Source organism: Hemiscyllium ocellatum, chromosome 3 (genome assembly GCF_020745735.1).
Source record: "Hemiscyllium ocellatum isolate sHemOce1 chromosome 3, sHemOce1.pat.X.cur, whole genome shotgun sequence".
Classification (NCBI taxonomy): Eukaryota; Metazoa; Chordata; class Chondrichthyes; order Orectolobiformes; family Hemiscylliidae; genus Hemiscyllium; species Hemiscyllium ocellatum.
The window spans coordinates 4,719,430-4,734,727 of NC_083403.1; the positions used below are offsets into that span (position 1 = coordinate 4,719,430).

Consider the following 15,298-nt stretch of genomic DNA (forward strand, 5'->3'; position numbering starts at 1 on the left):
GGATCTTCCAGGACAACGCCGGTCTCTGGGTGGCACATCTCCCTCACCCCAAGGACAGGAGGAAGTGCACACATTGACACAGAGATACTGAAGGAGGGGAGATGCATGGAGGCTGGGATTCCACATTCCTGCTGCCCCTGACCATGTCAGGTGGAGAGGACCGAACGTCACACTCCCCGCACGGTCAGTGTGAGGGATTGTCACACTCCCCGCATGGTCAGTGTGAGGGATTGTCACACTCCCCGCATGGTCAGTGTGAGGGATTGTCACGCTCCCCGCACGGTCAGTGCGAGGGATTGTCACGCTCCCCGCACGGTCAGTGCGAGGGATTGTCACGCTCCCCGCACGGTCAGTGTGAGGGATTGTCACACTCCCGCACAGTGAGCGTGTGGGAATCTCACCTTCTCCGGGATCTTGTCCTTGTCGAGTTGGAGGAGATGTTTCAGGAAACTCGGGTCTCCAAGGAGCAGCTTTGCCGTTGTCCACTGAGGGCTCTTTTGTAGCAGCACACAGACCGCGTTCATCACTTTCAGAACCAGAGTCGGGGGGCTGGTGTACACTCTACACACACACACAGTCCTCAGTGTTAGTCTTCGCAGGGACGACAAACTCTTTCTTATTTCTCGTTTGTTGGTGCAATGGGAAGACATGGATGTTGTTTCATTTTTGGAGGCGTTCTGACTTGGTACTGAGACGTCAGGAGGCCCATTTGTTTTCTTGCATTTTAAAACAAATTTTGGAATTTTTGAACTGAGGGAAATTATCTTGTAATTTAGTGCCTGCAATAAATGGGTGGGAAAGCATCTATCTGTGGATGTGTACTCTGAAAAGGAGGCAGCGAATATTCTGGAGGGTTATTATCTGAAAGGTAGAATCCTGAGACAGAAATGGAGACCAGGGCAGGTTAGTGCAGAGGAGACATGGGCCAAAGTTCACCAGATTGTGTTGCTGGGAGCACACAGACAGGAGGTGTTATGGGTAGCACATGAACTACCTGTAGGAGGTCACCTGGGGCTATGAAAGACTCAGGCTAAGGTACAAAAACATTTTTATTGGGCTGGAGTGCACAAGGATGTGGTTACCTTTGCCGTACGTGTCATACATGCCAAATGGTAGGTCGGACACAGGGCGGTAATGAAAACCATCCCCTTTATTGCCAGTTCCTGCTTTGGAAGACCCTTTCACACGGGTTATAATTGATTGTGTAGGTCCCCTCCCAAGAACCAGGAGAGAGAAAGAACTGGAGAAACAGGTGTTAGTTACTGCCCTGCAGAGTGAGGAATCAAATCCAGATGATGTGGATTTTGAGGTGCCTCAAAATGGATTAAAAAATGAAGAAGTCCTTGAGGAGTGGGATAGGTTAGTGAGCCATCTGCCTCAGGAATGTAGAAGGCAGCTGTAAGATTTGTTACTGCAGTATAAGAACTTATGTAAGAATCAGATAGAGAGGAAGGATGCTTTTGTACATGAAGTAGATGTAAGGAATGCTGCTCCAATAAAACAACACCCCTATCAGCTCAATCCTTTCAAAGTCAGACAGATCCGGATGGAGGTGGAGGCCATGCCCAACGAGAACATCATCAAACCAAGCCCGAACGAGTGGAGTTCGCTGATCGTCTTAGTTCCCAAACCTGATGGGACTCAACGATTCTGCGTGGATTACTGGAAAGTCAACGCTGTTGCAATGCCAGTGAAATTGTGAGCCTAACTAAGGGGAAAAAGGACCCGTACAAAAGGTCTCAGCAACAGAGGTCAGGCATAGCCTTGGAAGAATATTGGGAATGTCGGACCAATCTGAAACAAGGAATTAATAGGGCCAGAAGGGGCCAAGAGACATCCTTAACAAGCAGGGTCAAGAAAACCCCAAAGCCTTTTATTCATATATGAGGTGTAAGAGGGTAATGGCCCACTCAAGGACAAAGGAGGAAAGTTATGCATGGAGTCAGAGAAAATGGATGAAAATGGACAATGTACTTTGGATCGGTATTCACCAAGGAGAGGTGAATCTAATACGATGGATTAGTTTAGATTAGATTCTCTCCAGTGTGGAAACAAGCCCTTCAGCCCAACCAGCCCACACTGACCCTCCAAAGAGTAACCCACCCAGACCCATTACCCGCTGGGTCAACACTATGGGCAATTAAATATGGCCAATTCACCTAACCTGCACATCTTTGGACTGTGGGAGGAAACCCATGCAGACACAGGGAGAACGTGCAAACTCCACACAGGCAGTCGCCCGAGACTGGAATTGAACCTGGGACCCTGGTGCTGTGAGGCAGCAGTGTTAACCACTGAGCCACCGGGTCACTCCAGGATGTTGAGGTTAGGAATAGATCTTTAATTACTCTGGGTCAAGTCAGCATAAGGAGGGTGGAAGTGTTGGGTATTCTAAAAGGCATTAAGGTGGACAAGACCCCAGGTCCAAATGAGATCTATTCCAGGTTACTGAGGGAAGCAAGAGAGGAAATAGCTGGGGCCTTAATAGATATCTTTGCAGCATTTTTAAACACGCGTGAGGTCCTGTAGGACTGGAGAATTGCTCATGTTGTCCCCTTGTTTAAGAAGGGTACATGGATAATCCAGGTAAGTACAGACTGGTGAGCCTGACATCAGTGGTAGGGAAGCTGCTGGAGAAGATACTGAGGGATAGGATCTATTCCCATTTGGAAGAAAATGGGCTTATCAGTGAGAGGCGAGTAAAAAATGAGATCTGCAGATGCTGGAGATCACAGCTGAAAATGTGTTGCTGGTTAAAGCACAGCAGGTTAGGCAGCATCTCAGGAATAGGGAATTCGACGTTTCGAGCATCAGGACATAAGCCCTTCATCAGGACATTTTGAGCATAAGCCCTTCATTCCTGATGAAGGGCTTATGCTCGAAACGTCGAATTCCCTATTCCTGAGATGCTGCCTAACCTGCTGTGCTTTAACCAGCAACACATTTTCAGTTATCAGTGAGAGGCGGCATGGTTTGGTGCAGGGAAGGTCATGTCTTACTGACTTAATAGAATTCTTCAGAAGTGACAAAGTTGATTGATGAAGGAAGGGCTGTAGATGTCATATATATGGACTTCAGTGATGCGTTTGATAAGGTTTCCCATGGTAGGCTGATGAGGATAAGACCGCGTAGGGTCCAGGGTGTTCTAGCTAGATGGACAGGGAACTGGCTGGGCAATAGGAGACAGAGTAGTTGTGGAAGGGAGTGTCTCAAAATGGAGAACTGTGATCAGTGGTGTTCCTTAGGGATCTGTTCTGGGATCACTGTTGTTTGTGATATACATAAATGATCTGGAGGAAGGTATAGGTGGTCTGATTAGCAAGTTTGCAAATGACACAAAGATAGGTGGAAGCAGACAGTAAAGGGGACTGTCAGAGAATACAGCAGAATATGGATAGATTAGAGAGTTGGGCAGAGAAATGGCAGATGGAGTTCAATCTGGGCAAATGTGAGGTGATGCATTTTGGAAGATCCAATTCAAGAATGAACTAGATGGTAAATGGAAAAGCCCTGTAGAAAATTGATGTACAGAGAGATCTGCATGTTTAGGTCCACTGTACACTGAAGGTGGCAACACAGGTCAATAGAGGAGTCAAGAAGGCATACAGTATGCTTTCCTTCATTGGGTGGGGTATTGAGTACAAGAGCTGGCAGGTCATGTTACAGTTATATCAGACTTTGGTTCAACCACATAGAGTCGTAGAGATGAACAGCACGGAAACAAACCCTTCGGCCCAACCCGTCCATGCTGACCAAATATCCCAACCCAATCTAGTCCCACCTGCCAGCACCTGGCCCATATCCCTCTAAACTCTTCCCATTCATATACCCATCCAGATGCCTTTTAAATGTTGTAATTGCATCAGCCTCCACCACATCCTCTGGCAGCTCATTCCATACACGTACCACCCTCTGCATGAAAAGGTTGCCCCCTAGGTCTCTTTTATATCTTTCCCCTCTCACCCTAAACCTATGCCCTCTAGTTCTGGACTCAAATACTGTGTACAGTTCTGGTCGCCATATTACCAGAAGGAGGTGGATGCTTTGGAGAGGGTGCAGAGGAGGTTTACCAGGATGCTGCCTGGTATGGAGGGTGCTAGCTATGAGGAGAGGTTGAATAGATTAGAATTTTTTTCATTGGAAAGAAGGAGGTTGAGGGGGGAACCTGATTGAGGTCTACAAAATCATGAGAAGTATAGACACGAGAAGCAAGACTGGTGACAAACTTAAACAAAACTTAATTTGTGAAAGTAGAGGTGACGTTCTTGGGACATAACCTCGGTTATGGAAGGTTGACCCCACGGAACACAAAGACAAAGGCCATCGAGGAATTTCCACGACCAACCTCAAAGAAAGAGGTGATTTGATTCTTGGGACTCAGTGGATTCCACTGGAACTTTGTTCCAAACGCCAGCGTTGTCATGGCACCGTTAACCGATTTGCTGAAGAACAACACAGAGCTTCAGTGGACAGCACCATGCCAGGAGCATTCAACCATTTGAAAGCAATATTCATCACCAAACTAGTTTTGGCTACACCAAACTTCTCCAAACCTTTTAAAGTTGTCACCGGGAGTTTTATTGGACCGGTATAGTAGCCAGGAAGGTCAAAGAGAGGTTTAGAGAAAGGAGATGTAAAGAATTGTTGGTTAATTATTCTCTACTCGAGTTAAAAAGTAAAGTTATTAATTTTTACTTGACACAGTGACCTTTGGGATCGATCTTTGCTTCTCCAATTTTCACAGATTACAGCCCGGGGTGAATCTTTTCCGAGTGGCTGGTTTACTTTAGCAGACGGGTTTACCCCACGTCGTAACACAAGGAAGGTTTCGATTAGTAACAGGACCCCGTGGTCTCCAGCTGGGGATTCTCCACAGGGTTCATCCGGCTCCAGATTGTATTTCCACATTTCCACAACCCGTCCCGAGTGCAACCCAAGTCTGGGCACTCTCACTCGTTGCCTTTGGTTCTGACCCCGGCTGCAGACATACTGGAGCACTGTGGGTAGGTGAAATCGAGGGGATCTTGGGGACAGAATTGGAGATGGATTCGGTCTCTCTTCTCCTGGACCTGCCCAGTGGTACTTCCTTTAGATGTGCATTGGAAAAAAACTTTTCAACATCCTTACAAGGGAACCCAGTTTACCCTGTGGGGTGTCTGCAAGCTCCCTGTGTCTGTCGGGTTGATGTTAGTCAGGGAGCGTGGTGGTCCTCTGGATTTTCTTACACCAAAATATCGAGAACCTTTATAAGACATGGCAGTTCTTTTTGGATTACCTGGACACAGACTGATCTACCACACTACAAAGGGCTTTCACATAGCTGTGACAGTTGTATTTAATGAATCTAGCACCCTGATAAGAAGGATTAGGAACATATGAATACATGCAAGCTAACTCTCTCAATGATCGAGAGTTATTGTTTTGTCATGTAGATATGTACGTGAGTGTAGTTCTGTTCCTTCCTGTATTGTTTTGATTTTGTATCGTTTTTGATTTAATGTGATTTTAAAATTCCCTTTTTCAATAAATATATCTTTTAGAAAACACAGAGGGGCTGGCCGCTGTGTCGGAGCACAATGATGCAAATGAGAAATCTGAGAAATGGCCGATGGAGTTCAACCTGGATAAATGTGAAGTGATGCATTTTGGAAAGTCAAACTCAAATGCTGAATATAGGATTAAAGACCGGATTCTTGGCAGTGTGGAGGGACAGAGGGATCTGGGTGTGAAAGTACATAGATCGCTCAAAGTTGCCACCCAAATGGATAGGGTTGTTCAGAAAGCATTTAGTGTTTTGGCTTTCATTAACAGGGGGATCGAGTTTAAGAGCCGCGAGGTTTTGCTGCAGCTCCACAAGTCCCTGGTAGGACCACACTTGGAATATTGTGTCCAGCTCTGGTTGCCCTACTATTGGAAAGATACAGAGGCTTTGGAGAAGATGCAAAGAAGGTTTACCAGGATGCTGCCTTATGGAGGGCTTGCCTTATGAAGAAAGGTTGACTAAGCTCGGACTTTTCTCTCTGGAGAGAAGTAGGAAGAGAGGAGACCTGATAGAGGTACGCAAGATAATGAGAGGAATAGATAGAGTCAATAGCCAGAGACTTTTCCCCAGGGCAGGATTGACTGGTTCGAGAAGTCATAGTTTGAAGATATTAGGGGAAAGGTATCCAGCAGTCATCAGAGGTAGGTTTTTTACACAGAGAGTTGTGAATACATGGCATGCATTGCCAGCGGTGGTGGTGGAAGCAGAGGACTTTTAAGCAACTGCGAGACATGCACATGGATAGCAGTGAGTGAGGGATGGGTAGGTTGTTACTATATTTTACATTCAGATTAAAGCTCGGCACAACATTGTGGGCCAAAGGGTCTGTTCTGTGCTGTACTTTTCTATGTTCTATGTTCTAATAAAGCCAAAATAAAACAAAACAATTTATCCGGAACACACATTTAAAAACTTTGAGATATTTGGTAAAAATATAATCATGTTAATCCTAAAACGTTCCTTTACAAAATCCCAAAATATATTCACAATATTCACATCAGAGAGAATCTACTTGGCTTTAACTTCTCGTCTGGATGCTTCAAGTCACCACACCAAGGTTATAACCAAGCACCTCCCCACTCTAAGGTCATTTTTTTCAATGGATTCAAACTATCATCTCCTTTTCTCAGGGGCAACTGCTTCCACCTTCAGAACTGCCCCAAACCCAAACCAAAACGGAAAGATTTCTCTCTAAGTTATGGACTTTTCCACTTAAACTTAAAAAAAATTCAAAATCTTCCATCAGACCCCCCCCCCGTGTATGATGGTTGTACAGAAATTCTCCCATTTAGTTATAGGAGGATACCTCTCCAACTGTTTTGAACTAAAACACCATGGCTCCAGAAGTACTTCAAGTTAATCATTAAACAGCTTTGGACATGTAGAAAACCCATATGCCACAAATTCAAAGCCCAAACACTCAAACATACAGATAGATCACACACCCTGTAGCACAGAATGTTCTGTCTATCAATAAATCAAGGTTCCTTTTTACAATAAACCTCTCAACTTCTCCTTCCACATTCAAAACGGTCTGTTTACCCATGCCCAGGGCTCTCTGTAAGAGAGTAACTGTCCATTGGAATGCATTCTGAACTAAGAGCAGGACCCCCACAGACACTGGCATCATACCTGATCTCTGAACTGAGAGCAGGACCCCCACAGACACTGGCATCATACCTGATCTCTGAACTGAGAGCAGGACCCCCACAGACACTGGCATCATACCTGATCTCTGAACTGAGAGCAGGACCCCCACAGACACTGGCATCATACCTGATCTCTGAGATGACAGCAAACCCTCACAGACACTGGCATCATACCTGATCTCTGAACTGAGAGCAGACCCCCACAGACGCTGGCATCATACCTGATCTCTGAACTGAGAGCAGACCCCCACAGACGCTGGCATCATACCTGATCTCTGAGATGACAGCAGGACCCCCACAGACACTGGCATCATACCTGATCTCTGAACTGAGAGCAGACCCCCACAGACGCTGGCATCATACCTGATCTCTGAACTGAGAGCAGGACCCCCACAGACACTGGCATCATACCTGATCTCTGAACTGAGAGCAGGACCCCCACAGACACTGGCATCATACCTGATCTCTGAACTGAGAGCAGGACCCCCACAGACACTGGCATCATACCTGATCTCTGAACTGAGAGCAGGACCCCCACAGACGCTGGCATCATACCTGACCTCTGAACTGAGAGCAGGACCCCCACAGACGCTGGCATCATACCTGATCTCTGAGCTGAGAGCAGACCCCCACAGACGCTGGCATCATACCTGATCTCTGAACTGAGAGCAGACCCCCACAGACGCTGGCATCATACCTGACCTCTGAGATGAGAACAGACCCCCACAGACACTGGCATCATTCCTGATCTCTGAGATGAGAGCAGGACTCCCACAGATGCTGGCATCATACCTGATCTCTGAGATGTCACTCTTATCCAGGGCTTGGAGAGCAACGATAGCCTTTTCCAAAACAGGAAGCACATCATTCAGCTCATTGGTCGCTTGCTGCAAGTTAACATCAAAGTTCCTTGAAACGGGTGCCATGAAGAGAGGTCGAACAAACAGTGGGTTGTAGCTGGCTCAGGCAGCAACTTCAGTAATACCTCTCTCCTCCCCCCAACCTTTAACTCCATCACATCCAGCTCCACATGGAGGTGGTGTCAGATAAAAATGCTGGATGAGACGCTGAACTGCAACTGGGGGCTGAGTTCAAACAGACCCTATGTTGGCTGCCATTTGGGTCTTAACTTGTTGTGTTGGAGTTGTAAACTTATGTAGCAATGAGAACACTCTTGAACAATTGGTCTCATGAATTGGAAGTTTTAAACTTCTCACTCTTCAAACAGGAAAAAAAATTGAAACTGTCGGTAAAAGTTTAAAAAAAACCCTAGACTTAGATTTACTTAGATTACTTACAGTGTGGAAACAGGCCCTTTGGCCCAACAAGTCCACACCGACCCTCCAAAGAGCAACCCACCCAGACCCATTTCCCTACATTTACCCTTTCACCTAACACTACAGACAATTTAGCACGGCCAATTCACCTAACCTGCACATTTTTGGACTTTGATTGACAGGCCATCTGGTAGGGTTTAGAAGAAAACCATCCCAACTGGTCTTGCAGTTATAGCAGAGTTGATTGTGAAATTTACCGAAGGGCTTTTTATTTTGTCTCCCTTATTCACTCATGGGACATGGCCTTTGCTGGATGGGCTAGCATTGATTACTCAGCCTCAGGCTGCCCTGAGGAAGTATTATCATGTCACTCTGATGCTGAGCTGATTTGGATCGGCTGCATGCACTCACTTGGATGGTTTGGACTCCATAGTTGGTTGACGGTTTAAAGAGCTCATTAACAATGTAACTGGCTTTGATGGGGGAGCCGAAAAGAAGTTCATTTTTGAAAGAGATTAACCACCTCAGAAAATTTGAAATCTTTGAATTCCAGCATGGGGAGGCGATCGCCTTCTGGTGTAATCACTGGACTATTAGTCCAGAAACTCAGCTGATGATAGTGACCACAATTCAGTTAGGTTTGCTTTGGTGATGGAAAGGGACAGGTATATACCGCAGGGCAAGAGATACAGCTGGGGAAAGGCAATTCTGATGCGATTCGGCAAGATTTAGGATGTATAGGACGGGGAAGGAAACTGCAGGGAATGGGCACAACTGAAATATGGAGCTTATTCAAGGATCAGCTACTGTGGGTCCTTGGTAAGTATGTACCTGTCAGGCAGGGAGGAAGTGATCGAGCGAGGGAGCTGTGGTTTACTCAAGGAGCTGTATCTCTTGTCAAGAGGAAGAAGGAGGCTGATGTTAGGATGAGACGTGAAGGCTCAGTTTGGGTGCTTGAGAGTTACAGGTTAGCCAGGAAAGACCTAAAGAGAGCGCGAATAAGAGCCAGGAGGGGCCATGAGAAGTTGTTGGTGGATAGGATCAAGGAAAACCCTAAGGTTTTCTCTGGGTATATCAGGAATAAAGGAATGACGAGAGTAAGATTAGGGCCAATCAGGGATAGCAGTGGGAAGTTGTACGTGGAGTCAGAGGAGTTAGGAGAAACAATAAATAATTATTTTTTGTTAGTATTCACACTGGGAAAAGAGAATGTTGTTGAGGAAAATACTGAGATCCAGGCGATTAGACTCGATGGGATTGAGGTTCACAGGGAGGAGGTGTTAGCAAGTCTGGAAAATGTGAAATAGCTAAGTCCCTTGGGCTGGATGGGATATATCCTAGGATCCTCTGGGAAGCCAGGGAGGAGATTGCTGAGCCTTTGACATTGATCTTTAAACCATCATTGTCCACGGGAATAGTGCCGAAGACTGGAGGATAGCAAATGTTGTCCCCTTGTTCAAGAAGGGGAGTAGAGACAACCCAGGTAATTACAGACCAGTGAGCCTTACTTTGGTTAGGGGTAAAGTGTTGGAAAAGGTTATAAGAGATAGGATTTATAATCATCTAGAAAGGAATAATTTGATTAGGGATAGTCAGCACGGTTTTGTGAAGGGTAGGTCGTGCCTCACAAATCTTATTGAGTTCTTTGAGAAGGTGACCAAACAGGTGGATGAGGGTAAAGCAGTTGATGTGGTGTATATGGATTTCGATAAAGTGTTCAATAAGGTTCCCCATGGCAGGCTATTGTACAAAATACAGAGGCATGGGATTGAGGGTGGTTTAGCGGCTTGGATCAGAAATTGGCGAGCTGAAAGAAGACAGAGGGTGGTGGTTGATGGGAAATATTCATCCTGGAGTTCAGTTACTAGTGGGGTACCACAAGGAGCTGTTTTGGGCCCACTGCTGTTTGTCATTTTTATAAATGATCAAGATGAGGGCAGAGAAGGATGGGTTGGTAAATTTGTGGATGACATTAAGGGCGGTGGAGTTGTGGATAGTGCCAAAGGATGTTGCTGATTACAGAGGGACATTGATAAGCTGCAGAGCTGGCAAATGGAGTTTTAATTGTGAGGTGATTCACGTTGGTCGGAACAACAGGAATACAGAGTACTGGGCTCATGGTAAGGTTCTTGGCAGTGTAGATGGGCAGAGAGATCTCGGTGTCTATGTACATAGATCTCTGAAAGTTGCCACCCAGGTTGATAGGGTTGTTAAGAAGCCATACGGTGTGTTAGCGTTTATTGGTAGAGGGATTGAGTTTTTGTGCCATGAGGTCATGTTGCAGCTGTACAAAACTCTGGTGTGGCCGCACTTGGAGTGTGGTATAGTTCTGGTCACCACATTATTGGAAGGATGTGGAAGCTTTGGAAAGGGTTCAGAGGAGATTTACTGGTATGGAGGGAAGATCTTATGAGGAAAGGCTGAGGGACTTGAGGTGTTTGTGTTAGAGAGAAGAAGGTTGAGAGGTAACTTAATTGAGACGTGGGATAATCAGAGGGTTACTTAGGGTGGACAGTGAGAGCCTTTTTTCTCAGATGGTGATGACTAGCATGAGGGGACATAGCTTTCAATTGAGGGGGTGATAGATATAGGACAGATGTCAGAGGTAGGTTCTTTACTCAGAGAGTAGTAGGGGTGTGGAACACCCTACCTTCAACAGTAGGAGACTCACCAACTTTAAGGACATTGAAATGGTTATTGGATAAACATATGGATGATAATGGAATAGTGTCGGGTAGATGGGCTTCAGGTCAGTGCAAAATTGAGAGCTGAAGGGCCTGTGCTGAGAGAGAAAGAAAGACAGACAGACAAAGAGAGAGACAAAATATAAACTATACTGATTGTAATGAGGTCAGCCGGGTGGATCTCAAAGAGTCGGCGTTCCCAGATTGGGGCTGTGTACCACTCTGAGAGCTGGCTCTGAGGGAGCTGGGTCAGTGTCAGGAAGGGACTGACCCTAAGCTGGCTCTGAGGGAGCTGGGTCAGTGTCAGGAAGGGACTGACCCTGAGCTGGCTCTGAGGGAGCTGGGTCAGTGTCAGGAAGGGACTGACCCTGAGCTGGCTCTGAGGGAGCTGGGTCAGTGTCAGGAAGGGACTGACCCTGAGCTGGCTCTGAGGGAGCTGGGTCAGTGTCAGGAAGGGACTGACCCTGAGCTGGCTGGGCCACGGTCAGTGTGTTCCTGCTGCTGTTGGTTTCTGCTGGTTTTGGGGGGAACCGGATTCCTGAACGGGCTGAACTATTTAACCAGCTTGCTAACTGGGATTCCTTTTTGATTGAGGACTGATTTAAAATGGATCTAAACTGGCTGATCTACACGGCCAATGTGTTTGAGCTGTAGCTTCAGTTCCCATGAGGGACCTGTTGGCTGTGTCCAGCCTGAGTGTGACCCTTCCCTCTCTCACTTTGAGATTGGGACTGTGCTGGTTTTGTGGCTGAGCTGAGCCCGTGAATTCTGGTTTTCTTTATCTTTTTTGAATGTGTTTTTACTTTTGGTTTGGACGGAGCCCCTGTGAGCTAATGGAGCTTTCCAGATGACCTGTTTCTCTGTGGGTAGACCTGGCCCATTTGTGGGTAGGAAGGGGGTGTTGGGGGTGGGCTGAGAGCAGGAAGGGGGGTGTATGGCTTGCTGGGGGAGGGGAGGGGAGGGAGGATGGTTCTGTGTGCTGATTCTTGTCTACTTGGACTGTTTTGTCTGTATTTGTTCCTGTTTTGCGATGACTGAAAGTGGGAGTTGAGGTTTGTCCCCATTTCCCTGAAAGCTGGTTGAACAGTGATGACTGGGGTCTGGCTTTATCGCTCCCTTGTAAAATTGCTGTTTCTCTGAGTACAGCCGTTAATGTTAACTGTTTTGTAAACTGCACTGTTTAATAAAATTACCACCAAACAAGCTGGAGTGTCAGGGGTTCTGTTCACTGTGAGAGCCGGCTCTGAGGGAGCTGGAGCAGTGTCATGGACTCTCCGTGGGATCACGGTGTCTGTGCCGGTGGTCCCCAGGTTAGGGAGGGAGGGAAGAAATCACCAGCTGTTCAGGGAAAGAGGAGAGACCAACTGCAGAGTAACACAGAGGGGAAAAAGTAGGGGAGGGAGGACAAGGAAGACCTTGAGGCATTGAAACAAGTGGCCAATAGCAGGGTATCTGAATGAAACACCCTGTGATTAAGCATCACATGTACAATGTCACTCCTCCAGGAGCAGTGATGGGAGTCAGGAGCTCAGTCTAACCCTCACTCCTTGTGATTCCAGTGAAATGGGCTCACACAGCAGGATTTACCTCAGCATATTCCTGCACGATCTGGGTCTCCTCAGCCATGATCTCCTCCTCGTGTTTCACTATGGCTCGAACCTCCTCCATGGCCTCAGTGTCACTTTTAAGTTTCTGCATTAACTGTTCAATCTCCTGCAGGAACGACAGCATTGGTCAGCGATAAACCACACAGAGACGTGTGTGCAGTCACGCAGGCACACACACACACTCACGCAGGCAGACACACACACACACACTCACGCGTGTGCGGTCACACACGCAGACACACACACACGCAGACACACACAAACAGACACATACACACAGGCAGACACACACGTGTGTGCAGTCACACACGCACGCACACACACGCACACGTGTGTGCAGTCACACAATCACAGACACATCTCCATTATGCACCTGACACCATCCCATCGGATAACTGCTACTTTTCCTGATTAGTCACAATACAAACCTCCACCAATCACATCTGAGTAAAGTTGGAGCAGAAAGTGGCCTTTCGGCCCTTCCGTCCTGTTCAGTCTCTCGGTGATGTCATGGCGACCCTCCACCTTTCAGTACCCCCCTGCCTCCATCTGTAATCATCCAAACTGTGAAGCACTCAGTTTCGGCAGTTCCAGCCGGACTTACTGGGATGGGTTAGCACCGGTATCAACCGTACCTCACCGACTCAGTGCCGAGGGGGTGCTGTGCGGGGAACCGTACCTCACCGTCTCTGTGCCGAGCGGGTGCTGTGTGGGGAACCGTACCTCACCGTCTCTGTGCCGAGGGGGTGCTGTGTGGGGAACCGTACCTCACCATCTCTGTGCCGAGGGGGTGCTGTGCAGGGGAACAGTACCTCACCGTCTCTGTGCCGAGGGGGTGCCGTACGGGGAACCGTACCTCACCGTCTCTGTGCCGAGCGGGTGCCGTACAGGGAACCATAGCTCACCATCTCTGTGCCGAGGGGGTGCCGTATGGGGAACCGTATCTCACCGTCTCTGTGCCGAGGGGGTGCTGTGCGGGGAGCAGTACCTCACCGTCTCTGTGCCGAGGGGGTGCTGTGCGGGGAACCGTACCTCACCGTCTCTGTGCCGAGGGAGTGCTGCGCCAGGAATAGATGGGCCCCTACCATAACATTGTTTCATTTGCATCAATGAGCTTCACACAATCTCCCAAATTGCACTCTGCTCCTTACATCTGGACCCTGTTTAAAAGCAGGGTCCCACGTGGTCTTTCCAGTGCTCAATGGTAACCATCCGAATGTAGCTCATGGTGGGTTGACTGACTGTAATGCGTTTGACTGTGAAGGGCCATTGCTTACATCCTGCCTTGTTGGAGCTGGTTCCTGCTGGGCACTAACATTGTGCTGTTGGAGGTGGTATTGTTGCTGACACCAGCAGCTATTCCCACTCACTAACTCCCCTTGGTCTGACAGGATGCTGAGACTGCTTTGAGTCAGCCACAGTACTCACTCACTGGGTGTGAACATGCTCGGAGACCGACCACCTTGGCTCCTGAACTAGAATCCAGTGAAATTATACCTGTGCTACACCCCGAGAAACGTACTGCCTTCCTTTAGAAATATTTACGCAATTCTGAAAAGCGTTTTGTCAGATTACAGCTGTGTTATCTTCCAGGGTCTATCCTGGTTATGAATTGGAATGCAGCCTGGAAAACGATGGGTTTTCTCCCAATCACACTGACCCAGTGTCCCATGAATCCTGCCCCACAAGTTACCTGATGAAGGAACAGCGCTCCAAAAGCCAGTGCTTCCAAATGAAGCTCTCTGCGGCAGGAAACAGTTTCTCCTGAAGTATTCTCTAAAAACCTGACACTATTTGAAATCCCTCGACTGAATTTCCCGGTAACTCACCCTGCTTTAAAGCTACTGTTTATTCACTCATACAACAAGGGCAATGCTGGCTGGCTCAGCATTTATTCCCGCTCCCTACCCCACCCCCACCCAGGCAGGTGGGGAATATTCCATCACCCTCCGGACTGGTGCCGTGTAGATGATGAACAGGCTTTGGGGAGTCAGGAGGGGAGTTACTCGCTGCAGTATTCCCAGCCTCCACCAGAATTTGTCTGTAGAATAACCACCTTCGCGGTAACACCATTTGATGGTTGAGTTCAGCTGTTTAGTGAAATCCTGGTGTGACGTTGATGGTACCTTGGTCTTCTGCTCGATCTGTGGTCCCAGTGGTACTAACTCTTCCTGCATCTCTCCCACCATTGAGCTGGCTTCTGATAGTTTCAGCAGACCATTCGCAAAGCGGTTCCTAGGAGAGCAACAGAGGAGTTGGAGAGCTGGCTGTTACCAAGAATGACTGTCATTGGAGGAACAGTATCTTCTCACCTTCACACAACTTCCCTTTTAGCTTCAAAATCTAGCAGGAGAATTGAAAAACTAAACTTAAAAATGACATGACACCAGCTTTATTTGGAAGCACTAGCTTTTGGAGCGCTGTTCCTTCATCGGGTAACTCGTGGGGTAGGATGAGAGGGCACAGAATTTATAGCCAAAGATCACCGTGTCACGTGATTAAAACGATATATTGACCAAGCCCTGATCTTTTAGAATGG

The 15,298-nt window shown here is 47.5% G+C and overlaps 1 protein-coding gene across 1 annotated transcript in view; it reads right to left on the reverse strand.

Moving 5' to 3' along the window:
- LOC132832876 (dynein axonemal heavy chain 6-like) overlaps positions 1-15,298 on the reverse strand; it is a 670,564-nt gene that overhangs the window by 220,198 nt on the left and 435,068 nt on the right. Inside the window, exons 62-65 of the mRNA XM_060851082.1 lie at positions 14,886-14,994; positions 12,740-12,865; positions 7,984-8,078; positions 402-561 (exon numbers count right to left, since the gene is read on the reverse strand). Of these exons, the coding sequence (XP_060707065.1) occupies positions 402-561; positions 7,984-8,078; positions 12,740-12,865; positions 14,886-14,994 (490 nt within the window). The remainder of the gene's footprint in view (positions 1-401; positions 562-7,983; positions 8,079-12,739; positions 12,866-14,885; positions 14,995-15,298) is intronic.